The sequence below is a fragment of the Halteromyces radiatus genome (assembly GCF_025201355.1).
Source record: "Halteromyces radiatus strain CBS 162.75 chromosome Unknown BX664scaffold_8, whole genome shotgun sequence".
Taxonomy (NCBI): Eukaryota; Fungi; Mucoromycota; class Mucoromycetes; order Mucorales; family Cunninghamellaceae; genus Halteromyces; species Halteromyces radiatus.
In genome coordinates, this window is record NW_026251694.1 from 735,030 (window position 1) to 761,501 (window position 26,472).

At 32.3% G+C, this 26,472-nt stretch overlaps 11 protein-coding genes across 11 annotated transcripts; 3 read left to right on the plus strand and 8 right to left on the minus strand.

The window, feature by feature from the left end:
- Window positions 1-80: 80 nt before the first annotated feature.
- On the minus strand, window positions 81-800 carry BX664DRAFT_352704 (uncharacterized protein; the record flags this gene model as incomplete). The annotated part of the gene is made up of 1 exon (XM_051547685.1): window positions 81-800. The coding sequence occupies one exon, from the start codon at window positions 798-800 to the stop codon at window positions 81-83; it is 720 nt and encodes a 239-aa protein (XP_051397117.1).
- A 305-nt stretch (window positions 801-1,105) lies between these two features.
- Window positions 1,106-4,484, minus strand: BX664DRAFT_340739 (uncharacterized protein). The gene is made up of 4 exons (XM_051546871.1): window positions 4,300-4,484; window positions 2,624-4,180; window positions 1,593-2,552; window positions 1,106-1,514 (listed from the first exon to the last, which is right to left on the minus strand). The coding sequence occupies exons 1-4, from the start codon at window positions 4,418-4,420 to the stop codon at window positions 1,396-1,398; spliced, it is 2,757 nt and encodes a 918-aa protein (XP_051397118.1). The 5' UTR covers window positions 4,421-4,484; the 3' UTR covers window positions 1,106-1,395.
- A 1,594-nt stretch (window positions 4,485-6,078) lies between these two features.
- On the plus strand, window positions 6,079-6,742 carry BX664DRAFT_340741 (uncharacterized protein). Its single transcript, XM_051546872.1, has 3 exons — window positions 6,079-6,275; window positions 6,335-6,447; window positions 6,531-6,742. Exons 1-3 carry the CDS (start codon window positions 6,133-6,135, stop codon window positions 6,608-6,610), a joined length of 336 nt encoding a protein of 111 aa, XP_051397119.1. The 5' UTR covers window positions 6,079-6,132; the 3' UTR covers window positions 6,611-6,742.
- Window positions 6,743-7,245: 503 nt separating this feature from the next.
- Window positions 7,246-8,139, minus strand: BX664DRAFT_340744 (uncharacterized protein). Its single transcript, XM_051546873.1, has 2 exons — window positions 8,001-8,139; window positions 7,246-7,881 (listed from the first exon to the last, which is right to left on the minus strand). Exons 1-2 carry the CDS (start codon window positions 8,110-8,112, stop codon window positions 7,286-7,288), a joined length of 708 nt encoding a protein of 235 aa, XP_051397120.1. The 5' UTR covers window positions 8,113-8,139; the 3' UTR covers window positions 7,246-7,285.
- Window positions 8,140-8,615: 476 nt separating this feature from the next.
- On the minus strand, window positions 8,616-9,886 carry BX664DRAFT_196449 (uncharacterized protein). Its single transcript, XM_051540094.1, has one exon. The coding sequence runs from the start codon at window positions 9,845-9,847 to the stop codon at window positions 8,654-8,656; it is 1,194 nt and encodes a 397-aa protein (XP_051397121.1). The 5' UTR covers window positions 9,848-9,886; the 3' UTR covers window positions 8,616-8,653.
- A 1,499-nt stretch (window positions 9,887-11,385) lies between these two features.
- BX664DRAFT_285692 (uncharacterized protein) lies at window positions 11,386-13,400 on the minus strand. The gene is made up of 8 exons (XM_051541683.1): window positions 13,248-13,400; window positions 13,066-13,167; window positions 12,904-12,978; window positions 12,722-12,820; window positions 12,503-12,649; window positions 12,248-12,434; window positions 11,996-12,186; window positions 11,386-11,927 (listed from the first exon to the last, which is right to left on the minus strand). The coding sequence occupies exons 1-8, from the start codon at window positions 13,356-13,358 to the stop codon at window positions 11,574-11,576; spliced, it is 1,266 nt and encodes a 421-aa protein (XP_051397122.1). The 5' UTR covers window positions 13,359-13,400; the 3' UTR covers window positions 11,386-11,573.
- Window positions 13,401-13,719: 319 nt separating this feature from the next.
- On the minus strand, window positions 13,720-14,683 carry BX664DRAFT_340750 (uncharacterized protein; the record flags this gene model as incomplete). The annotated part of the gene is made up of 2 exons (XM_051546874.1): window positions 14,330-14,683; window positions 13,720-13,888 (listed from the first exon to the last, which is right to left on the minus strand). Coding segments are annotated over exons 1-2 (307 nt in total), but the record flags the coding sequence as incomplete, so codon positions are not given.
- A 1,033-nt stretch (window positions 14,684-15,716) lies between these two features.
- On the minus strand, window positions 15,717-16,938 carry BX664DRAFT_285694 (ras-like protein 1). Its single transcript, XM_051541684.1, has 5 exons — window positions 16,785-16,938; window positions 16,616-16,690; window positions 16,464-16,545; window positions 16,206-16,399; window positions 15,717-16,132 (listed from the first exon to the last, which is right to left on the minus strand). Exons 1-5 carry the CDS (start codon window positions 16,840-16,842, stop codon window positions 15,927-15,929), a joined length of 615 nt encoding a protein of 204 aa, XP_051397124.1. The 5' UTR covers window positions 16,843-16,938; the 3' UTR covers window positions 15,717-15,926.
- A 2,144-nt stretch (window positions 16,939-19,082) lies between these two features.
- On the plus strand, window positions 19,083-21,079 carry BX664DRAFT_340755 (kinase-like domain-containing protein). Its single transcript, XM_051546875.1, has 7 exons — window positions 19,083-19,522; window positions 19,600-19,789; window positions 19,872-20,090; window positions 20,220-20,271; window positions 20,343-20,467; window positions 20,568-20,770; window positions 20,838-21,079. Exons 1-7 carry the CDS (start codon window positions 19,218-19,220, stop codon window positions 20,977-20,979), a joined length of 1,236 nt encoding a protein of 411 aa, XP_051397125.1. The 5' UTR covers window positions 19,083-19,217; the 3' UTR covers window positions 20,980-21,079.
- A 352-nt stretch (window positions 21,080-21,431) lies between these two features.
- BX664DRAFT_340758 (ras family-domain-containing protein) lies at window positions 21,432-23,242 on the plus strand. Its single transcript, XM_051546876.1, has 9 exons — window positions 21,432-21,559; window positions 21,633-21,691; window positions 21,784-21,818; window positions 22,036-22,087; window positions 22,268-22,340; window positions 22,399-22,510; window positions 22,592-22,676; window positions 22,742-22,814; window positions 22,879-23,242. The coding sequence occupies exons 1-9, from the start codon at window positions 21,493-21,495 to the stop codon at window positions 22,932-22,934; spliced, it is 612 nt and encodes a 203-aa protein (XP_051397126.1). The 5' UTR covers window positions 21,432-21,492; the 3' UTR covers window positions 22,935-23,242.
- Window positions 23,243-23,341: 99 nt separating this feature from the next.
- On the minus strand, window positions 23,342-26,363 carry BX664DRAFT_285703 (uncharacterized protein). Its single transcript, XM_051541685.1, has 7 exons — window positions 25,876-26,363; window positions 25,185-25,815; window positions 24,887-25,117; window positions 24,760-24,811; window positions 24,239-24,688; window positions 23,808-24,169; window positions 23,342-23,727 (listed from the first exon to the last, which is right to left on the minus strand). The coding sequence occupies exons 1-7, from the start codon at window positions 26,264-26,266 to the stop codon at window positions 23,433-23,435; spliced, it is 2,412 nt and encodes an 803-aa protein (XP_051397127.1). The 5' UTR covers window positions 26,267-26,363; the 3' UTR covers window positions 23,342-23,432.
- Window positions 26,364-26,472: the final 109 nt, after the last annotated feature.

Genomic DNA, 26,472 nt, shown 5'->3' on the forward strand with positions numbered 1-26,472 from the left:
TAAAATTAGTTTGTATTTTTTATTATTATTCTATATTGATATATATATGATATATAAAATAGGATGATTTGTATATTTATTTAATGGTGACCAAGTCTAGGCAAATGAGGGAAAACACGAGTAGCAGCAGGTTGTCTAGGAGCAAGCATACCTTCGACGATATGAGCAGCGGTGGCGAGAAGTCGACCATAACGACCGAATGAAGTGGTAGTACTGAATAAAGGACCTAAGCGAGCTGCAGTTTGGACAATATCAAACATACCACGGACCAATTCAGTCGTATTTTGAGTTCTTCCATTTGGCATACCAGGATTACCATTATTGTTATTATTATTATTAGCGATACGCGATAAGACACGTTTATTACCCATGGTACGATATACATAACCAGCATTCAATAGACGTTGATTGGCATCGGCTTGTAATCCTTTGAGTGCATCGGCAGTGGGTTTATCTTGATCTTCCACATCAGCATGTTCTGCCATGGCATCCAAGGCTTCCAATAAACTAAAGACCATGGTCTTTTCATTGTCAGTCAAATGATCATCCTCTGGGATGTGTTCAGAGATATCAGGTTGTTCGACTTCCACTGCCAAATCCACAAGATCATTCACCTTTTCCGCTGTAGACGGACTGACCATTTTAGGTGCATCCATCACTGGAACTTCTGCCATCATTGGCTGAGGGTCTTCTGTTTGTTGTGATGATTCATCTTGATTTTGTAATTGCCGTTCTGTAATGGCACATGCTTGATGACAAAGAAAAACTGCCACTGTCAAAGCTACAAGATTGAATTTCATGATACTTTATTAATAAAAACGGGGGTTTTAAAGAAGAAAGAAAGAATCTACCAAAAAGAAAATAGGAAATAAAATGATTTTATATGGCACGTAACCGGATGAATTCTTTTTCTCTGATCATCACAGTTACCAAGGTAACATGTATGATATGGATGTTTTCTAAATTCCACATTGTATCATACTACTATAAAAAAAAATCTCCTTCTCTTAAACTTTGTTACTTTTTTTTTTTTTTTTAATCAAAAGAATGGATATTGGAAGAGAATCATATATTGACGGTGCATAATATTTAGTGTGGTACAAGATTAGATGATTATAAACGTTGAATATAAAACTTTCTTTTATTTCCAAAAAAAAGGGCAGTAATGATATATGATGTAAAAAAAGAAACGAAGGAAGTAGTAATACATATATTGCTCCACTGGATAAGGGTATCAAAGGGAAAAAAAAAAAGACCTCATAGCCTAAGGTAATCAAAGAGGATGATAACTCACGGAATAATAATGACAATAGTAAGAATAAAAATAAGAATAATGGTAATAAGAATGAATATAAAAGAAGGGTACTAAAAAAAAAGAAAAGAAAGGGAATAAAACTACATTGTCATAGATGGAATAGAGATGATGATGAAGTCATCTTGTTTTACAAATAGTCCACGTTGAGGGTCAGTACGGAAATAGGTTACACCGGCAACACATCCATTGTTTTTGCCAACTATGAAAAAAGAGGATATCAATAAAAAAAACATTCAACCGCTTTTTTTTTTTTTTTTTTTTTTTTTTTTTTACTTACGTCTTGATTCTAATTCTAAACCAATCCAGGTGCCTTTTGCAAAAGAGACAGGGCCAATATATTGAATAGTTCCAAACGTAGGCAAAGGTCGACGACGAAGTTCTACTCTGGCGCCAATCATAGGTGTAATCATCGAAGATGGTTGCATAGTCTTCATTCCTAATTCTTCATCTTCACTGATATCGCTGCCGCTTGTTGATCCAAGATTCCATTTTGATCGTTTTGGTGAAAGACCACGTTTCTTCATCTTCATTTTCTTGTTTGATCTACACGCCGATGAATCCATCATAGCATCCATTGGGGATAGTAATTGATTGTATAAACTTGGATGTAAAGGAGATTTTGCATGTGTTGGTCCACCAGATGGAATTTCGAATTTTAATTTTGTTGATCGATCAGCACTCTTGTTATTTACTACAGGTGTAATTTTTTCCATAGGCAATAATGCATCCAGTAAACGTTCACTTGTTTCATCATCATCATATCTATAAGCATCGTCGTTATCAGTCATAGATGATATTTCCTGCTGGTATCTTCGTGCTTCAGTTTCCATTGAAAGTAGGTGAATCAATGGTTGAGTCGATAATGCATTGAGAGTGTTGTAATTCACATAACCAGAAGATGGGTCTGTTTTTGTCGAGTGAAGTGTTGATCGGAAAGGGGGAGCTGATCCTGCTGAATGTGAACGTGGGCGAGAACCAACAGTAGAGGACGATATCGATTTTCCTACTATTTTTGACGATGATGCTGCATTGTGATTGCGTGGATTACCAAAGGATCTTCGACGTCCAAAAGAGATTGTTGACCCATTACCAACGGCTTTAGAAGTGGATGGATATGGTGCTTCATTTTCTGATTTCAACTTGAGTGCATGTTTGGACGGTTTTGGTCTGAAGCTGAATAGTGATAACAAGTCAGTATCAAATGGTTTTGTCAATGTACGATAAGGAATACCAATATCTACCATAAAATATTTTTTTAAAAAAAAAAAATGAGTAAACTGCTTTTCAGGTTCTATCTATTATAAATACCGTCAGAAAGTTGTCGCATCGTTGCTTTCTCCAAAGATCGAAAACCACCAAGAGATTTGACACTTAACCATCGTCGAGCCAAATAGGCAGTACATCGAACACGAGCATTGAGTAAGACATCATCCAGAGCAATGTTTTTCACCGTTTCTTGTCTTCCAATCAAATCCTTGACAATACCTTGGTAAATAATACCAGCATTTGCATCTTGAATGCCTTGGTCGAGTACACGATTAAGTAAAAAATCCAAAAAGTCAATTGAGAAACCACATCCAATACCATCCACACATGATACAAGAATAGGGTATTCCACACAATAAAAGTCAAAATTTTGTGATACCATACTAACAGTCAATTGTAAGATAGGATCCAACAAGTCCAATGTAGGTAGTGACCAGGTCGGTAAGAGATCAGCACTTCGTAATTTGGAGAAGCATAAATGTAATGCATGAAGGACATGAATAGCATTGTGTTTTGTGACATTTGCATAAGTGGATTCAGCAATTTCAAAAATTAATGTTGACTTGGGTTTGTGATCATCATCCAGAGCTATTGAGGAATCGAGAGTCTTCATCATCGAGGCAGCAGAAGGAATCATAGAATGGACCAGAATGGCGAATGGTTTTTGAGACCAGAGATGTTGTATAGCATGAGTAGGATCAGAATACAAAGTCACCAGAGTAGCACGAAGAGGAGAAAGAATAGGATCCTCTTTTTTCTTGTCTGCTAGAGAAAGCATAGATGGTAAGAGAAGAACACAATCATCACATAGACATCTAAATCCATCACAAGTTTTGGTCATAGCGTGTAAGAGGGCATATCCAAGTGTTTTCATTTGTCCAAGATAATCAGCAGCTGCAAAAGTCATTTGAAGGGTCCGTAAGGTATGTTTTTTCAAGGTTAATTTTTGGATTTTGGATAGAGGTGGATAAGAAGAGGATATTGTTGTAAAATTGCATATAGAAGCCAATTGAGGTGGTGGAGGAACGCACACAGTATCCGAATATAGGTAATTCAGTATGACTTGCATTACCATAGGTGTAAAAAAACGGTCGGTCAGCTGCACTACCTTATTTTGGCTTTCACAAAAATCAGTACAAAACATGGCGTAAAAATAAGTTGACTGACTGGCCAAAATAAATCGATGTGCTGGAATAGACAGAGTGGTGGAGGTGATTGCATCCGAAGAAGAAGAGTTCAAAGGTAAGATAAGATTAATATCACATCCTATTTCGTCTAGTCGCATCCGGTTCAAATCTTGTACAAGCTGTTGTTGTTGTTGCTGTTCAAAAGTATCATAATTATCAGGAGCGGGGCGTGGGAGTAGTTGAATATCGAGTTCTTTTTCTAAAGCATTCAATTGCTGACAAATATGTTCAGGTAAATCTGGGTCCACATGAGCTGTATACCAATAAAGTAGTAATAATTTGAATAATGATGACGAGATAGATTCATCAAAAGTGACTATGCTGTCGTTTATAGGGTCGTAGCTGCCTTTGTTGACTAAATAAGGTAAAAAACGTTGACCAAAGGCGGAAGGACACCGTAATAACAAAATACCTAGCAAAAAAAAAAAAAAAAAGAAAAAGAAAAAAAAGAAAAGGGAAAAGATATTAAGTAAATGAATAATAAATAATAATAAAAAGGGAATTTTTTTTTTTTTCAAAATTTTCCATTACCTGTATGAGCCCAAATTTCAACATCCTGGAAACGACAACATACGTCAGCCAAATATTCTTTTGGATTGTCAACAACTTTTTTTAAGGACGAGAATAGAGTATGTGCAGGCTGATCGAACATACGATAACAAGTAAATAGGTGCGTGAGTATTCACCTTTTATAAAATAAAGAAAGGAAAGAAAAGCGAGGGAAATGAATTCCAAAAAAAGGATTTAAAAGAAAAAAAAGGAGGTCCAGGAATCTTCTATCAAAACTTTGAAATACCGATAATGCTTCCTCTTGCCATTCTCAAAGGTCTGAAAAACAGTAACAATACCTTGTTTTCAAATGATGTTACGCAATTATCATGCTTTTTACTCCATTTCTTTTTTGCATTGTTATTGGTGCATTGTTAAATATCGTGACAAAAAAAAAAAAAAACTACCACGTACAAAAAAATAAAAGGTCTATCCGATGACCCTGTCTTCTCGAGGGGTTCTTCATTTCGCCCTCGAAAAAGTCAGTTTAAGTTTTTTACTTTTTTTAGTACGAAAGTCAATGCATTTCTAATTCCGTCTGACGGCGCACTTTTCGAAACTTTCTTTTCTTTTTTCTTTTTTTTTTTTTTTTTTTGACAGGGACCTGTCATCATCATACTATTATAAAGTACATGAACATAGAGTAAATGAAATGAATCGTTAGTTAAATTATATCTTTTTATAATCCATTCCGAAAAGAAATAATCCCCCTTCTTCATATTTAACATTTGAATTTCCATCCCACATACCACTTCAGGGGTATAATTTTAATTTTATAATCAATGACCATAAAAGAAGAATTAGTCGCATGATACGACCCTGAAAAAAAAAAATCGACCGCAACATCCGATCACCACTATTAAGAGCTATTTAACTAATATCTCTTTCTTTTGCTTTACAGTATTAGTTTTATCTGTTTTTTTTTCTTTTCATTTTTCACCCAAAAATGATCATTACTGTACCAAACTTGGATTGAACATAGATGAGATCATTCTCTTTCACTATAATCGTTTATACTATAAAGTAAAAACTAAAAAAAAAATAAAGGTAGATTCATCCAATAATGATCATCATCCAATAAAATTACCATCACTGGATTCCTCTCAAAAAAAGTAACCTAATATCATTTAATCTCATTTTATTACCTTACCTTGCCAACTAATGTGTAATGATCATCGAAAAGATTTTATCGATTTTTTGAAAAATTGCCTGGTGAACCCTCGACAATTTACTTTTACAGCCAACATTTGGCTGAGGAGTTCGAAATTTTTAGCTGTAAAAATCCAAAATCTTCAAAAAAAAAAAAAAAAAAAAATAGCTCTAACCAACCTTCCAATCTCATTTTTATGATTAAATCTATCATCATACCGTATAAGCATCATTAACAAAAGATGTATATATTATCTATGATTACTTCTTTTGTTAATGAACCAAAAAAGGATAGCATATCGATAACGTGTAAAAAATCTCAGAAAAAGACTATCTGACATCTCATCTCATTCTAAAAAAAAAAAAAATATTCGAAATCCCCATTTTAAGACTTAAACCTGCAATCATACTATAATATCATCTATGTCTATCTTTTTTTTTTTTATTAATGTATCAAAGACACACATTTACAACTAAAAAAAAAAAGATCGCGTTAAAGGACTGTCTAATTAAATTATCATTGGAAAGTGAATTTGAAGGTGGCTTGGTGGAGATCGAAATATGGAAGGAAGGGGGTGCTCCAGAGAAGGAAAGTTAAAAAATACAATCCTCTTTTTTTTTTTTCTTTATTCATTTTACTTTTTTTTTTTTTCTTGCATACACATCATGTCATTAAGATCCATAAAATCAACTCGTGAACTTATTTCTCAATTATCCTCAGGTGTTGGGTCCAGCAAACTCCCATCCTCTATTACAAAAATATCATTGACATACGCTTTTAAAGGAAAGAATGAAAGTGCTGGCGCAAAGTAAGAAAGAGCAACATTGCGACTTTTATTGCTCACTTTTCATTCCTTTTTATGTTTAGGCATTTTCTTCATGAAACTTTACCACGTATGCAATATAATAATCCTTCTGTTTTATTTGAACTTAACAAATCAGCCGATCCTACCACAAAACCAGTTGTTACCGTACATTTTGGTAAATATTATCCAATTGGTGTTTGTCTGAATGTTTCTTATGGTTAAATGGTAACTAACTCTTATTTATATTGGTGAATGTAGGTGAAAAATCTTCTACAATCGATATTCCTCGTTTACACTCTGATACGATATGCGAAAAGGTCATGGATGCCAAACCATAGATATAATTTTAGTTTAGATGGTTAGAATAGAATGATTGCAGTGTGATATATATATATATATGTATGGATATATATGATGTACAGAAAGAAAATCAATCAACAAATAAAACATTCTTGACAATACATATGCACATTTCTTTTTATTATTATTGTTATTTATATGTTGGTAAAAACTACGCTGTGATATGGATGGATGGTTCTATATTTAGAGAATAAATGGAATAAAAGAGGAATAGAGAACAGACACAATATACTAATATACAAATCTTACAGTGAAATCAGAATATATAGGCAAGTACTTGAGTAAAACCAATAATGAAAACGATAATGGATAGATCTTGAATCAAACAAAATAATGTACGACGATAGCCTAAAACGGATGTCATGATTTGATCAAAAGGAGAAGGAAGTTGTGTTGCCACAAGAGTGAAATCATCTTGAATGCTCGGATATTGGTTCTATAAAAGTGACAATAAGAAAAAAACAAGTTCATCAGTAAGTTTGAAATAGAAACCTTAAAGTGCATAAAGATCTTTTTCGTTTTTTTTTTTTTATTACTTCCGGATGATAAAGACTGAAAGCGGCCAGTAACAGAAGTTCCAACATGATAAAATTTCGAAACAATGGCTATGAACAAAAAAAAAAAAAAAAAAAATTAAAAAGTTGGGTATAATATTAAAAAGGTGATCGACCTACAAATTGAGTGATGGATTGTCCTTGATCAAGCAAAAGTCCCGCAAAACGATCCAAATTTCCAATTTCTTGCCATTCGGTATATAGTCCACAAAATGTAAGCCATATCATAGATGCAAAATGCAAAGCGTTCCAATACTTCAAAGAAGGATCCAAACTATGATGATGTCGTTGCCGGTATAACTTTCGCATCAATAATGTATTTAATAATGATATTGGCTGCTTTTGATTTATTGGTGATAAAAAACTTGGTGTCGTTTCATCAAGAGGCGATTCTGTCAAGATAGAAGGTATGTTTTCTGCCGATTTAATATCCTCCATGATCGGTTTGCTATAAGTATCGTAGGTTCGACGGCGAAGGTCATTCGATGCTGGAAAGTGTTCAGCCACGTCCATGGAGTTAGTATTGTTTATGTTATCCATAGAAAAATCTTGTTGTTTCTGTTGCAAAGATGGTACCGAGGACACTGCGCGTAAAGGTCGATGAGAGTTTGTCATTCTATTACTTGAACATGAACTGACAGGTCTCAAGGAAGTAGCTGAATTAGATGGGGATGGACTTGGCGATACACGGTCAGCTAATGATAATACAAATCAAAAAAGAAAAACAAAATATAAATCATTAGAATAAAAAATAAATAAATATAACTAGGTATACACGTTATTATCTTTCTTTTTTTTTTTCTTTGTTACTTACGAAAGGCGGTACCTGTGATTCTTTCCAGGCGATCACCAGCTGATTGTAAGATACGTTGTTGGCGTTTCAAGCGACGTCTTTCAAGTTTTTGTTGATCAGTCAATTCAGTCATTGAGTTTTAAAAAATAAAAATAAAAAATATATAATAAAAAAAAAAAAGAAAAAAGAAGAGAAAACGAAAAAACCGGAGGAAGATAAAATATATATATATAAAAGTCAGGGGAGATTTTTTTGAAAAAAAAAAAAAAAAAAAAAAAGAAAAAGCATCAACCAAACATTGATCACATGTTTCCAAAACACTTACTGGTCCCACCAAAAGACACGATCGTAGTACCAAAGTCGAACAAAGCATTGTCATTATATTACTATTACTGTGTTTACCATAACTTGTATTGATTTTGAATAATAAATCAATCATCAATCTGTCTATTTTACATCATCCATAAAAAAAAAAAAAAAAGGATCACCGAAAATATGTTTGAAATATGGATGCAAACAGGCCTCTAATCATAGGGCTGAAAAGAAGACATAAACAGACAAATATTGTACATATCTTTACATATATTTAAAATGAGAATCATCATCATTGAACCATATAATATCAAAAGGGTATCAAAAAAATTAGTTTCTTTATTTCAAAAAAAAAAAAAAAATCAAATGGTTTTATCTTTAATAGTAGGAGGAGGAGGAGAAGGACGAGAAGAATGATAATAATGTTCACTAGTGACTTTCTCCAAATAATCAAACATAGTAGCAGATTGCACTACACCAATAGATTCAAGAACGCCAAGCGATTTTTGTGCCACGGTACTTGACTGGACGCGTTTCCGTAATGTTCGTACTGCAGTAGCCCAACGTTTTCGATGTAAAGGACGAACCCAAGGTACTTCGGTTGTATTATTGTCATCCAATTGCTGTAATTTTGGTTCCCTCCATTTTTCTTGAGCTTGTACCACGCGTACAGATGAAGTAGATGATGGTGCTGGGTCGATACAATCTGCCAAAAAATCCAATAAACTGATCAACAGATGAGCCAAAAATTCAACCAAATAACGTTGTCCTTGATATACTGTGTCACACATCGTCCACCAAGCTTCCACTACTAAACCAATCCAAAATCCAAAAACAAACCGCATCACCTCAAGACATCCATGAGACCAAGTAATAAACGTAGATCGATCCTGGTTTGTTGTTCTTGCTACTGTAGACGTAAGAAGGTCAGGATTGCTTGCTGGCCGTATAATCATTAGTTGTCGTGTCATATCTTCATGTTGAGCTCCATATGATCGTCTTCGTGGTACAGTAATCATTGTCAAACTGATCCATTCGTATGCATCGTCATTATCAATAAGTTGTTGACATCGTAAATGTAATACTTGATATGTTGTTTGCCGTTCATTTAATCCATCAGATAGTCGTTTTCTATCATCGTTGTGTATTAATGTTTTGAGTGATTTACCAAGAAGAATATTTTGGTTAGCCAAAGAAGTATATTCTATGCAACCATAAGGATCGAGTCGTAATACTGTCATATTGGAGTTAACAATTGGTAGTAGAGACGTAGATGTTGGATGAAAGCACCAATAATCTAAACCTAGAGATTTTTCTTTGTGAATACAAACTTGTAACAAGATACGGCTTTGAGAACATTCATGTCGAGTTGCATAGAGTTGTTCACCGAGTGGTTGTAAATTCAGTATAGCAAGATGGTGACCGATCAATTGAAATGGAAGATATCCTAATAAGGTGCATATTTCTTTTGTGGCCAAAATGATTTTTTGTGTTTTGCTATCTATAATTAAGAGAGAATAGAATCGCAAGGGACAAGTATCAAAGTTATGTGACATGGAGCTGGGAAGGAAAGAAAGAAAGAAAGAATGAATGAATGAATGAAAGAAGAAAAGGAAAATTGAGACAAATAAAATAGTAGTAATTCTTTTCAAGCTCCTCAGGTTACACTTTTTCCAACCAATAAAAGTAAAACTTCTTTCACCAATTCTTACTTTGGTACCTAATGCATTCATCACATATATAAGAGTGTATAAACATTGTATACATTCCTATAAAAAACATCATTCATCATTCATCATTCAAAACCGAAAAGAACATTGTACCCGAGAAAAAAAAAAAAAAAAAGGGAGAAATAGATACAGTGTTTTCAAAGTTTTTTTGTCGGGTCACAAGAAAATGTTTTTCGTGATGTTATAAAATAAAAAATCGTACTTTCCCAAAATGAATGTTGCATTACCACTTTTTCAGATATCGCTCCAGAGATGTCGGTAGAGTATGTCATTGATTGATGATTGATGATTGATGACTGATTGTTAGCTGAATCTTTTCAACAGGCCATATCTGGAAAAAAAAAGAACTATATTTTTTATATTGTATCATATAAGACAGGGGTATACTAATGTAATATTCATATCTTGCGATGTTGATGTGAATTTGCATAATAGTTCCTCTCTTTTTTTTTTTTTTAAAAAAAAAAAAATACATTTACTCGGGTTTTCTTTGTTTATTTTCATTAACTGAGGCATTCGATCGATCACCTTTTGTATAGTTGACAAATGTAAATTTGCATAATAGTTCTCTTTTTTTTTCTTCTGAGATATTTTTACCGGGTTTATTTTATTCATTGATCAAGTAAGAGATATAAAAAAGTGCTATTTTATTTTTCTTTTTTTTTTTTTTTTCTGTTTCTTTTTCTCTTTTTTTCTTTTTCTTTTAATTTCTTTATCTATTTTGATATCAATTTTTAAACCAATTTACAAACTACAAGACCTTCATATACATCCATACCAATACAAGCTTTTTTCTCTGAACTACAACCTTACAATAACCAAGACGGACCTTTAGGTCTATTTGCTTTTCTTTTTATATACTTATTGGACTTTTTTTTTTTCTGTACCTTGCTTAATAGTAAGTTTCTTTTAATAATAATAATAATAATAATGATGCAGTATATTAATCATTCTCTTTTTTTTTTTTCTTTTTGAAATCTCTCTTGGTGTTTCCAATTCAAAGTGAATATCAAACCTGTAACAGCAACATATTAAAATATGTTATCGCCTCTTTTGAGGACGTATTTAATGCTTCTCTACAGGTAAGTTAAAATAAATAAATATAAAAAAAAAAATGGATACGTTGACTAAATAATATTTTATTTTCTGTTATTCAAAATACTCAATGGAACTACTATCACTCCTTTTCTTCTTGTTCTTTTACTTCTTGTATTCTCTATTTGATTATGCGACAACTCTCTCTTTTCTTTCCCGTCATTTATTTTCTATCCCTACTATATTTTATTTCCTATTTTTGCAACATCTTATTCTTTGAATTCCATCATTTTTTATTGAATAAAGTGTAGATTATGATTACATCACAGGATTGAATTATGCGTGAGAATCGAATTTGACTTTTTTTCTTCCTTTATTTCAAGATTTGTTAACCCAACAAAAATATGTATATATCATAATAAACTAATAAAAAAAGGAATCAAGTATATTCTAACCTAAATACCCTAAGAAATACAACGAGAAAAAAAAAATACTACTATTTCTAATCACTAAAAACTTATTTGATACCACCACCTTGGACAGTAGCCACTTGACATTTGATTGGTTCACCACTAGCAGTCTTGATAAGGAAAGGTTTATCTTGGAAGTAAGCCAACTTGTCATCCTTTGTCTTGAAATCAGGTTGGACAGTTTCCCAGTACTTCTTCTTGGGATTCAATACCTTTTCGGGTTCACCTTCCATGCCTTCAAAGTATACTCGATCACCAGGCTTGACCTTGCTTGTATCAACAGGTGAAAGCAGTTCTACCTTGGTTCCATCAGGATCAGAAGCACATAATACCATGCCTTGAGACTTAATACCACGCATACTAGCAGGTTTCAAATTGGCCAAACAAATAACCCATCGGTTCTAAAAAAAAAAAAAAAAAAAAAAGAAAGAAATAAATAACATCATCCTTCTTCTTTTTTAACACTTACTTGCATTTCTTCCAAAGGATACCATTTAACAAGACCAGACACAATAGTACGATATTCACCTTCACCATCACCAAGATCAATTTCTTCCACATACAAAGAATCAGCTCCTTCATGTTTTTTACAAGAGCGAATATAACCAACACGGATATCCAAACGTGACACAGTAGGTTGATCACTTTCTACAGGAGCAGCTAATATAATAATAAAAAGTCAGCTAGATGTTGTTTTGACAGTTCTCTAAAGTGTGCTTACCAGCAGGTTTCTTTTCCTTCTTTTCCTTCTTTTCTTTCTTTTTGCCATCCTTGGCTTCACCCTTTTTATCACCATCAGCAGTAGCATCCTTCTTTTCCTTCTTGTCATTCTTCTTGTCATCCTTCTTGTTGTCTTTCTTGTTGTCCTTCTTTTCATCCTTCTTATCACCCTTCTTATCATCCTTTTTCTATACCATTCAAATAGTAATTTTATCAGTACATTTCAACTTTTTTTTTTTTTTTTTTTTTTACTCACGGGAGGAGCAGGTTCGGGTACATCGTTGAGATCAATAGATACCAAGGGGAAAACTTCGGCCAAATTACTGTTATTTTCGATAATCAAATGTTGTACGAGATCAAACCATCGCATGACGTTGGGTACAGAAGCCACCTTCATATTTCTCTAAATTCACCATAAAAGAATGAATGAATGATCTATAATAAAAACAAATAACAACAATTTGACTGTACTTACAGTGTATGCATGAAGAATACCAAAGATAACAATATCCACAACAGTCAAACGGTTGGCGACGAAGAAAGTGGCAAAATTCAAATGAGAGTTAAGTTTGTTCTAAATTGAAATAAAAGTACATATGTGGAATGAGTCAGTATTCTCTTGATATATATATATATATATATATATAAGTAACTTACTTCCATATGAGCAATCACATCCTTCTTGGCAGCAGAACGAAGAGAAGAAACAATAAAGGATAACCAGTCTTCCACCTTATAAAAAATAAAATAAAAAAGGAGTGAATATCTATGACTCAATCTGACAAGTATCACCCAAAATATTTTTTATTTTATTTTTACCTGAGTTTGTTCCAACTTGTCTTTACCCAACAATTCAGGAGAGGTTTGAGATACAATATAATTGATAATAGTGATAGCAGTATCAATATGTTTATTATCGACCTAAAATAGATATATAAAAAAAAAAAAAGATGTATATGTAAGTATATAAAGAGATATTGTCAATAAACCTATGCTCTCACCTCCAAACTTAATTCTTTGGCAGTTTCTACAGGAATGGTGGACTTTGTATATTTGTGAACAAGGAGAATGTCTTTAGAAGACTTTTCATTCAAACGTAAAATAGTAGCCATCGTGTCGGGTTTAATGAAGAAATGAAAAAAGAGAAAGAAGTGAAAAAAAAAATGTTGTCCTTTTTTTTTTTTTTAAAAAAAAAAAAAAGATTTTCATCTTCCACCCATTACAAAAAAGTCACAGCTACTGAAATAGGAAGTCGTTCTCTTTTTATATATTCACTTGAACAAAGTAATTAAAAAAAAAACCTTTATTATTATTATATATATATAGGATAGATAATATGATATTAAATAATAACAATCGATAAAAGAGAGGAAAAGGCGATGATCATCTATGAATAAATAAAAATACCCAATATGATATGATATACCTTTTTTTTTAATATCATAATAATAATTAGAAGTTTATTCTTGAGTGGATTCTACATTATCAGAGTCCCCTTGTGTAGGTGTAGCTGTGTCTCCGCCCTGAGACTTAGTGGAAGTGTTATCGTTTTCAGGTGCCTTAGAAGTTGAATCCGTACCTTTTTCTTTTTCATCAGAAGTAGTAGTATTAGAAGAATTGGTGGTATCAGTACTTTCATTGGAAGTAGGGGTGGTAGGCTTGTCATTGGCAGGTGAAGAAGAACCATTACCAGATTTGGATTTTCCTCCAGCAGCCAAGAGAGATTCAGCCAAACCATCTGCCAGTTTTTCACTGGTACTCATTTCACCATTCACAGCTTTTTCAGCCTGACTCACCATCGAATTGAGACCAAGTTGAGATCTGAACACAGCAGTTTTCAACTCTCGCTTGATTAAGGCACGTCGCCATTGTTTAGAATAAGGGATATATTCACGTTTCTTGGCTTCATTACCACCACCTTCTTCCTCATCAGGGCCTTCTTCTTCTTCACCATTATCTTCACCAGCTTCACGGACAGCATTGGATGATGATCCATTATCAGCTGTCTTTTTAGGGGTTTGAGTAAGTAAACCAAGAATGGATCGCCGTCTCTTGGCACTACTTCCTTCAGATCGATCATTAGCCAAGTCATCACCTTCATCAATCTTATCACGGTCCTGTCTATCGTCACCTTTGTTACCACCATTCTTTCCTCCAACTTGATGGGTGCCTTGAGTAGCGCCTTGAGTAGTGCCTTGAGTAGAACCACTAGTTGTATCAGAATGGCCATTAAGAGAGAGTAATTTCAAAACTTCATCAGCTAATCGTTTATCATGTACATGACTATATTGACGTTTGCCTAGGATGTCACTTAGAAGCCCTTTTCCTGTTTCTCCTACCGATGATCCATCTGACGATGATTGTGCGCTGATGCTGCTTGCACTCATCAAAATGATTGCAGAACTAATAGCCAAAAACTTCAGATACATGATGAGAAAAAAAAAAAAAAGGAGTGTGATTAAAAGAAAATAAATATAAAGAAAAGAAAAAAAAGATAAAAATTCCTTTGATTTTAAAGTTCTTATTTATATGAAATGGAATGAAAAAGAAAAAGGGGAAAAGAAAGGTACAGACATATTGTAGTACTATTAGGTATATATCAATGTTATTTTCTCCTTGCCAATAAGATATGGATTACCCAAATAACTTGATGTACTTGCTCATATTCAACAATCATTTATTACTTACTCCTTGAAAAAAAAGTGATATCTTATTTATGTGATTTCTCCTTAAGAAAAAAAAAAAAAAGGAAACTAAAGGTCATCATCATCATCATCATCATCATCATCATCATCATCTCCTTTATCCCTTGATATACTCCATGTTCTTTGAATATGTTTTTAGTTTATAGATATGTGATGGTAGATTTCTGCATGTTCAACATCAATCTGGGAGGCAGAAAAAAAAAAAGCACTATATTCTCATCGCATAAATACCGAGTTTGATTGGATGTGTTTCATAATCCGATATACACACACCACCATTCCTTTCCTTAATCTGGAAACCATCATACAGTCATCGTGATAGAATCATCATCATCATCATCATTGTTATACAATCTTCATCATACAATCATCATACAATCATATTGTCATAGTCATCCTATCGTCCCACCATCCCATTATCCATTCATCCAATGAATCATTCATAATTATATAGAGCTTTAGATTTATCGTATTAATAATATAATTCAGTTGAAATTGTTCAACATGATTTGATTTTGGTATCCGAGACTTTGGATTTGATCATCATATGCGGTGTTCTAACCTTACGTCACAAATACACACATACTGGGATCATCCATGCTTACACCTAGAGAAAAAGATCCAATTCTAAGTATATAAGAGAACGTTTTTATTTTGTATTATGATTATAATAAAGTAAGATAAAAGAAGAAGAGAAAAAAAAAAAGAGGGGAAAAGTACGGAGTGAAAAGGAGTGTGACAAATATAAAGAAAGACTATGATAAGAAAAAAAAAAAAAAACGGGTGAGATATATAGAAGAATCGAAAAAAGAGAAGGAGAATGGAGAGGGAAGGAGGATGTAAAGGGGAAGACGACAGAAAAATGGAGTAAAATAAATAGTAAAAAATAATAATAATAATATGAGGAAAGGGAAAGTATCAAAATGATATTAGAAGGGAATATAAACTACAATCCATAGAAGAAGAAAAAAAAATCTACATCAAAACACAACACTTGTCAGCAGAAGCATCAGGGGCATCTTGAACACCAAATTGATCATGTTTTCCACGGGTTTCTTGTTCCTTGTTGTATTTCCGAATATCGCGTACCACATCATGGAAAGCTTCGTCGACATTGATTCGTTGTTTGGCTGATGTCTCAATGAACTGACATCCAAATTCCTTTGCGAGATCACGTCCCTCTATTGAATAAGAAAAAAAAATGTTAGTATGAAAATAATCTTATTTTTTATTAAAAAAAAAAAAAAAGAATACCTTGAGTTGAAACTTGTCGATCTGATTCCAAATCACTCTTATTGGCCACCAATACCATCGGGAAATAATCACGATCTTTAACACGACAGATTTGTTGATAAAATGTTGTAATTTCTTCAAATGACATTCGAGAAGTGATAGAATATACCAAAAGGAATCCTTCACCATTCCGCATATATTGTTCACGCATGGCACTATCAAAAAAAAAGAACATTGTTTATTGAATAATCCTTTCTATGATTTTTTTTTTTAGTTTACCTATATTCTTCTTGACCTGCAGTATCAAGCACATCTAATAAAGCAGTTTCTCCATCAATAACACATTGTTTGCGGTAAGAGTCTATTTCAGAGTAAAAAAAGAAAAAAAAAAGTTTGAATATGAAAAAATATATAAGAATATATTTAATTACCTTCAATGGTTGGATCGTATTCATCAACAAAGTGAGATTGAATAAATTGTATAGTTAATGCTGATTTACCAACACCTAGATATCAATTATTAAATAAATAAATAAAAAAAAAAATTGAATAATAAGATGATGAATGAATGAATTAATCAATATATATAAATTTACTTACCACCGCCACCAACCATGACTAATTTGTATTCACGTACAAAGGAAGAGGTTTTCGACATTTTCTTGAATAACAATCAAATAAAATAAATATAATAATAAACAAGTAAACCTTCAAAGTAAGTGAGTAAAGAATAGGAGAAAGAAAAAAAAAAAAACTTTTTGGCTCAATTCACAAGAGAGAAAGAGAGCATTACAATGAAATTTTGAATGAGAGAAAGAATCCCCGCAGTCACTTTTTTTTTTTATTTTTTTTATAAAATTCCCTTTTATTTCAGGATTTTGAGTATAAGCATAATATTTTTCTCTCAGACTCATCTATTAAAAAGATATTTTTTTTTTAAAAAAAAAATTCTTACTACATGATTATTTTCTTTTACAAGGAATTGTACACTGATAATGAAAAATACCATCATCATACACAGTATATATTAGTTGTTACACAGTCAATGAAAAATTAGAATGCATCACCGAAAATGGACATAGATCGAACGAAAATTTGATTGGTCAACTCCGAGAGAAAAATGGATCAAGCTCGCGAAAATGGGCCAACCTTTTTTTTTTCTTCTTTTTCTTTATTTCTAGAATTGGTTCTTTATTCTGGATTTACTTGGTTATGAACTGAATAGAATAACTTGTATTTAAATGAAGGTAAAGCATAGTGAAAAATAGGAAAGACTGTGTAACTAATCGTTTGATATCCTTTTTCTTTTTTTATACTTTATATATTATATATGATTGGTGAGTAGCAAGTACGAGTTGATTGTATGCAAGGGCTTTTGATGATTCTTTATAATTATGGTGGTGTCTTCTGCAAGTTCTATTTCCTATGTCTTTCTCTTGATCATATGGAGTTAGCCAAGTAGATTATACAACAAGATCAACCAGATGAATATATAACAGGATCAAATTAGCTGCAATATAAACTCATATACATTAATATTACTGTTATTATCATTATCATTCTTTTTTTTTTAGGTGGATCATCATCTGGAGTACCTTTTGTTTGTTTGTTGAATGCATTCTTTTATTTTAAGTATTCTATATGGAATACTTGGATAAGATACTTTTTAACCAATCAAAATTGAAATAAACTATTTTTTTTTTAAACCATCTATGCAATACTATTTGGAGAGAAGAAAGTAATGGGTAGATACAAACAAGGACTTTTGGAACTAAGAAGAGTTTATAAAATTAAATCAGATTAATATATATGATCAAAAAGCGAGACCATTCATAAAAAAAAAAAAAAAGGGAAGTGATGATCACTTTACTGTTCAAAGATATTAAAAAAAATCACGATGCTCGTCTAAATTAGAATGAAACATTACCTCATCCTGTGATTGACTTTGTTTGAAATTAATAAAAAGAATGTATAATACTTTTCGATTCCCTCTCTTTCTGTTGTCTCTTCTTTTTTTTTTTTCCTTTGTTCCTTTACTTCTTCCTTTTGTTAGATTGATAACGATGTTATATCTAATTTGCATAATCTGATCTGTCAATCATGCCATCATCATGATAATACGATGTCAATCATACTCTCGTACTGTTCTATTTTTGAGCTTGTTATGTTTAGATCTCGCCAATCAGTCATTACGAACGTTGATGAATATGAACAAGATTATCACAGCAATTTTCCAGTGATGATCACCAAAATCATCGGAGTAATGGAAGTTCATTGAGTGAATAAAACAGAAGTATACTTCTCTATCTCTTTTTTATTAATTATTTAATCAATGGATTTCCCTTTTTATCCATTTGTAAGTATCAAAGAAATATCATCAATAACCTTTTATAATCACTTGGTAAGTCAAAAAAAAAAGCTGACCCACTTTGATGAAGTTTAAACAAATTGATCTAATGAATACTAAAAAAAAAAAAAAAAAAAAAAAAAAAAGAAAGAGAGGGAATTGTCATGATTAATATATTTTCAAACAACAATAATATTAACTTATACATCTTATTATAGTTATAGTTATCATTATTATTATTATTATATTTAATATTGTTTTATATTACAATGACATTTATATATATATATATATATATATGATTTTGTTCTTTACGATATTGGTTCTTTTTGATTCGCTGATGATTCCAATTCCGCATATACCTTTTGTGTCGGATGATGAATTCCGGTTTTCCTCCAAAAGAAAAACCCTTTTTGTTTTTTGCCCTTTTCTCTCCTTTTGCTTTTCTTTTTCTTTCTTTTTTTTTTCTTTATCTTTTTATTATCATTTATATCTTTTTGATAGTATACAATAAGTTTCTTTTTTTTTTTTATATATTCATACCTTTCAAACTTCATTTCCTCTTATCTTCATTTCATATCCCCCCTTTTTTTTTGATTTATTTCAGTTACCCTATTTTTTTTTTTATTATTATCTACCCTTTTTGTTAGATTCTATTCCAAATCTTCATTACCTTCAAGGATACAATGTCATTTGACGCAGATACATCTCAACCTTCTAATCAATCAACACCTACTGCAACAGTTCCACCCATGTTGAAAAGATCAGTTTTACCTCCTATGAGTCGACCTATTCTACCTCCCAATGGTACTACGGCTTTTAAACCACCTATGAATCATCCTTCCCATCCTACTATGACAACTACACCTATTCGCGCAAATGGTCCTGGTCAATTACCTTTACCTCATCGTGGTCCTATAATGCGAAAAGGTCCTGGCTTAAAACTTGGTTTAAAAGAAGAAACTCCTTTTTCCAATTTTTCTAAATACGTGTAAGTCATTTACAAAAAAAAAAAAAAAGATATAAATAAACCAAGATAATGATCATTTTTTTTTCTTGTTTTAATAGTGATCCATCGGGTAAATTGAATTTCGCAGGCAAAGCTATCATTCATGCTGATGGGGTAGATTTCAGTAATGGTAGTAGTTTTGCTATCAAAATGGATGATTTATTACTTCAAGAAGAACTTGGTAAAGGTCAATATGGTACTGTTAAAAAAGTATCACATCAAGTCACTAATGTAGTCATGGCTATGAAGGTAATAATAATAATAATAAAAACGGGTGGGAAAAGTCATAGGTAAACAAAAAAGATAAAATAAAATTATTCTTTTGGTTTAGGAAATTCGATTGGAATTGGATGAAACTAAATTACAACAAATCTTGATGGAATTGGATGTTCTTCATAAAAGTACTAGTGAAGATATTGTGGAATTTTATGGTGCTTTTTTTATCGAATCATGTGTATACTATTGTATGGAATACATGGATGCTGGGTCTCTTGATAAACTTTATGGTGATGGTGTACCTGAAGATGTATTGGCCAAACTTGCTATTTCGGTAATGGAAAAAAAAGGATTAGAGCGAAAATTAAAAAAAAAAAGCCACGCGTGCATTATTGTTGGAAATATACAACAATATATTGTTATTTTTTATTTTTTATTTATTTTTTATTTATTTTATTTTTAGATGGTGAAGGGACTAAAGTTTTTAAAGGATGAATTGTCGATTATTCATCGAGGTAAGATGGTCCCTATTTTATGTAAATATTAATTCATCTATTATTAATTTTTAATTTTTTTTTTTTGTTAGATGTTAAACCTACGAATGTATTAGTGAATATGAAAGGTCAAGTCAAATTATGTGATTTCGGTGTATCTGGTCAATTGAACAAATCTTTAGCCAAAACGAATATTGGATGTCAAAGTTATATGGCGGTAAAAGAATCAAATATGGGTTGAGAAAAAGGGAAATAATGGCCCGGTGACCTGACAATCTTTCTATTTTTTTTTTTTTTTTTTTTTTTTTTTTTTTTAGCCTGAACGAATTAAAGCTGTAGATACATATACGGTATCATCAGATGTTTGGTCACTTGGATTGTCATTGGTTGAAGTGGCAGGTGGAAAATATCCTTATACTTATGACAATATGTTTGCACAATTACGAGCCATTGTTGAAGAAGAACCTCCTACTTTACCGGATCATTATTCAGATGAAGCAAGAGATTTTATATCTGCATGGTAAGATTCTTTTTTTTTTATTATTTACATGATGGATAACCTATTTAACTTTTCTGTTTTACTACAGTTTACACAAAGAACCAAGCAAACGACCTTCTTATGCGGAATTATTACAACATCCTTTCATTCAAAAGTATCACGATGTGGATGTAGATATGGAATCATGGGCAACACAAGCTTACAATAATCGACATCTTTCCCCTTCTTAGTTATACTTTTTTTTTTATCATCTCTATCACTTTTTGCTTCATCCTTTCATTATCCATTTACTTTTTGTCTTCTTATTTTATAAATATACGCTCTTTTCTTTTTTTTTTTTTTTATATATATGTGTTATGTTTTTTTTTTTCTCAATAAAAAAAAAAAAAAAGAAACATGTTCAACTAATCTATTGACCCATCAAGATGATTATAATTCTTTGTTTTGTTATTATTTTGAAATGATGATGTACATATCAAATTTGGATCCTCACTTTAGAATGACAAGTATGCATCTACAAGCATATTTGTGTACAAGACGAGGAAACTCAGAACTCAACCCATCCAAATACGTGAGTTTGGGTTAGGTAGTGACACACAAACACAAGCGCTCACTTGCACAACAAAAAAAAAAAAAAACCTTGTTTATCAAAACTTTTTCTCTCTCTTTTTTTTTTTCTTTCTTTATTTTTTTCTTTCTTTCTTTCTTTCGTTTTTCTTTTCTTTTATTTACTTTAGAATAGTATGGCTAGCCCTGACTTTAGTAGTCCTTTACGCAAATACAAACTTGTCTTTCTTGGAGAACAAAGTGGTAAGAAAAAAAAAAAAAAAAAAAAAGCGAAAACTTCGTCTCATTGAAATGAACTTTTTTTTTTCTTGTATAGTTGGTAAAACTTCCTTAATCACTCGTTTTATGTATGACACCTTTGACAACGCCTATCAGGTAACAAAAGAAAAAAGAAACAACTTTTACTTTGTATTACAAAAAAAAAAGACATCTCTAACTTTATCTCGTTCCCTTTTGACTGTATACAGGCTACTATTGGTATCGATTTTTTATCAAAGACAATGTAAAGTATAAAGACAAAGACATGGTACCTTGCATGCATGCTCAACCCTCTTTTTTTTTTTTATCATCATCTATCGTCATTTTTTTTTTTTTTTGTTCATCATCCATCATTAATCACGATATTAACAATGATCTATCATTCATTCATCATCCATCAATCATAATGTCAACAAATGATCGATCATTCATTCATCGATCAATTTTCATTATCCTTCTAGGTATTTATCCGATAGAACAGTGCGATTACAAATATGGGACACTGCTGGTCAAGTAAGTTTCAAAAAAAAAAAAGAAACAAAGCAAGTTCAGGGATAAAGGGGTCATATAGATATATATATGTGTGTGTGTCTATTTGAGAGGGGTACATAAGTTTGAGAATAACAAACTTTTTTTGGAAGGCGTACTAAAGGCGGGAATGGAACTGAGTAGAATTTTTTTTTTTTTTGTTAGGAACGATTCCGTAGTTTGATTCCAAGCTATATTAGGGATTCCTCTGTTGCTGTCATTGTTTATGATATCTCTAGTAAGTATACATCATTCGTCATCCTTCACTAGAAATACTCATCCTATTTGTTGATTAGATCGCGACTCTTTTATGAACACCAGTAAATGGATTGATGATGTACGTGCTGAAAGAGGTAGTGAGGCTATTGTAGTCCTAGTAGGCAACAAGACCGATCTGAATGAAAAAAGGTTAAAATAAAAGAAAAAAAAAACCGGCATCTCCTTTTCCTTTCTCCTTTATTAACCTTTTTTTTTTTTAAAAAAAAATAGGGAAGTGACAACAGATGAAGGAGAAAAACGTGCAAAGGAATTGAATGTCATGTTCACCGAAACAAGTGCAAAGGCTGGTCAAAATGTAAAGTATAAAAAGACAAAAAAGGAAATCAATTCAACTTTTTGTTTCTCCTTTTCTCTATGTAGGTAAAGAATCTCTTTAGAAGAATTGCTCAAGCTTTACCTGGCATTGATGGAAATTCTCCTGAAAAAGATCAAAGTAAGTTCATCATCTAGTCTTCCAAAAGAGAAAAGATCACTTATATCTCTTTTTATTTTAATAGTGCAAAAAATCAATCTTACCAATAGCGGAACGGAAGCCAGCGGATGTGCTTGTTAGATCATCTTTCATTATTCGTCATGCTTATTATTTGACCAATGTTGATGATCGTCAGCTCACGATTCTTATTTTTTTTTTCCTTTCTCTTTATACTACAATATTTCCCCCCCCCCTCTTCTTTATATATATATATATCTATCTATCTATTTATCTAGTGCTTTTTTTTTATATAAATGTTATTTACATACCTGATATCCCCGCCTACTTTTTTTTTATACATATGTTGTCATTTTATCCTTTTTATTTTATAACCTCGCCAATAAAGAATTTATTTTCACCTCCTTGTTGACTATTTGATCAACATGACAGTAAGACTTAAATTATCATATCACATATAATAAATCTTTATTGTTGCTATGGTGTTATTATAAAGTCTTTTTATTTTAAGATTGATTGAATATATTTCGTTGAGAAGACATAAAAATATATAAGATATGGCTTTTATTAACAAACAAACAAACAAACAAGAGAAGAATAAATACTAATAACAATGCTAAACTATACATGAATACTATTTAGAGAAACGATATCATCTTCATCATCTTCATCCATGACACTTTCTAATTTCTGCTTGATTTTCCGTTTCAGGAGCTCCATGGATATATTTTCACGCATTGCTAAGGATTGACATACATAATCATACGCCAACCTGTATTCCTTCAATGAAAATAAAATTTCGGCCATGGTACCCAATAACACCGGATGTCGAGGATGTAACCGTATTGCTTCTTCCATTAAAGTTCTTGCTTGTACAAATTCATGCATGCCTTGATACGCTGTTGCACCACCATACCTATTGTATATATATAAAAAAAAAAAAATGAGTAAAAGGAAAAAAAAGAGAAATCCATATGATTTTTTTTTTTTAATTACCATCCAAAATAGGATCGTTTATTTGCCATCATACATTGAGCAAAATGTTGTTTTGCACCAAGACAATTTCCCTTCTCCCATTCTTCATAACCTAAAAGAGCATGTCCATAAGATCGACTTGGATCCAACTCCACTGCCTTTTGAAACCATCGGATGGCTTCATTTCCACGTTTCAAACATTTCGTCCAATTGCCTGCAGCAATACAACCTTCATATCGATGAGTATGATTATCTTTCATTCTATAAGCCAATAGATTCAATTCTTGTTCCCTTTCCAAATACCATAAACATGTTGAATAAATTGGGACCCCTTTGCAATACCATGGAGCAATATAAAAGGATCTTCGATAAAACACTCTCGCCTAGAATAAGAAATAATTAGAAGATCAGTCATACATAATCGTTTTCTTTTTTTTTTAATATACACTTACAATTTGATGATTTCCAGAATCATAATAAGCTTGACCTAAAAGACTAAGTACAGATGCAGTATCATATTGTTGATCATCCAATTTTTGTAGTTCTAAAGCCGTTTCTCTACATCGATAGGACGATTGATACATATATCCTTTGGCAATGATACCGATAACACGAATCACATTATTCATGGCGTCAATGATCATTTGGTCTGTACTATCCTTAGCTGACTTCGTTGTTAATGCAGATGCTGTGGTGCCAGTCGTAGTATTACCCAGTGATGGTTTGGTATTATGAGTTGATGTTCCCGCTGTAATGGGATGTGATGGAGGAGAAGACCAAGGTACAAAGTAATGGGTTAGTGATTCTAAACTTGATTGATGCGTCGTGTTGCCTACAACACCAAAAGGATATGTAGATCGCTTTTTCGTTGTTCTTTCATTGCTAGGAGAGGTTGTTCGTTTCTAACATACAATATGATAATTAAAATAGTTGATGAGTATATTATCACACGTAGTACTTTCTGATCACCTACATTTCGTAATCTTGTCTTAATGCTGTGAACTGGAGGGGATGAAGAGACATCACTACAATAATAAAATATATAAAATATATTTTTAGATAAACTTTTTTTTTTATTAATTATCTCTAACATCATTTACCTTGTTAGCCGTGGCGCTGGATGAGATAAACTCCAACTATTTGAATCGATGAATGAATCTGAAGTTTCATTAATATCGTCCATGAGTTCCACTTTGAGATCTTGAGTTGTTTCAGCTGGAGGTTTCTTGTGTAATCCATGTTTGTTCTTGAAAGCTTCATCTAATCTTTGTTTTTCAATATTGTTGTTCATCTCTTGAAATATTTCATCCTTGTGTATTTCGGTTTCACTCCTAAAAGTATCAAAAAATATATAGGATATAGTCATAACTTATGAAATTCTTCTTCCTCTTTTCTTACCTTTCAATATTTTCATCCCATATCATTGTTGGAGGTTGAGGTTGAATAGACATACGAACAAGGGATCGTAAATGATCCAAAGTGACTTCAGCATAATTTGATCGTAACATGGGCATATAAGATTCCATTGAGGTAGGTATCGTGTCATTTGTTGAGGTGATATGAGGAGTTGTACCATTAGAAGTTGTAAGAAAAGGTGAATCATCTGGAGCCGACGAAGATGCGAATATTGTAGAAATTGTGGATGCTGCTGTTGCTGCTGCTGCTGCTGCTGTTGATGGTAATGATGTTGTGTCAGTGTGTTGATATGTACATTTTTTATCAGAAACGGTTGATTCAAACGGTAATGATGGTAGATTGACTTTGGCAGATCGGTCAAGATTGGTGGTATGAAGGTTGAATTCCTTAAAGATCTCGTTTGGTGATACAGCTTTGTTGAAATCAACCACGTCAGGAGCAATGTCGCATAGTTTCGTAAAAGCTGTCAGTTTGAAGGGATTGTGTACAATGGACCTTTTAAGTTGTTTGGCGGATGCACTAACTTGATCGAGTTTGATATATAGTTCACCTAGCAAGTTAGTAATAGTGGATTGACTTGGCATATGACTTCGTTGGGCTACACTTGTGAGATCTATTTGATATGAATAAAAAGAAGTTAGAACTAATCAATGAATTCTTAATTATTTATTACCATCAGCCCAGTTGTGTTTTGCTTCCAAGTTTGGATAATCTTGCATGGCTCTTTTGAGAGCTTCAACACCAGCTTGCCAAAAATAGGATTTTCTGTCTGTTTTATCAGCAAGATTACCAAGTTCCAGACAACTGCGAGCAAAGAGGTGGCGACACGGAATGGAGGTAGTGTTTTTCAAAACGTCATAAGTGCCATTATAATCGTGGAGTAAATATAAACATTTGGCATATATTAATTGGTATTCTTGATTAATCTTGTCGACAGCGTACAATCGTTCAGCCAGGACAACTGCATTCTTATAATCAAAATCGTCAATGTCTTTGTAGATGAGCGCCATAAGCACCCACACTTCAACGGAATTCGAAGAAGAGGACGGTGAATGAGAAGACATGAGCGTAAGATCAAAGAAGGTCTACTACAATTGGATATTGTATTGTTGAACGTTGTAATTAATCGTACGTAAAAAGAATCAAAAGGTCAAAAGGAGGAAAAAAAAAAAAAGACAGAGAGAGAGAACGTGGAAAAAAAAAAGTTGATACTTTTGTCAACTGTGCTCACAGCCCAGACAATTTCAATCTCCACAAAAAAAAAAGAAAA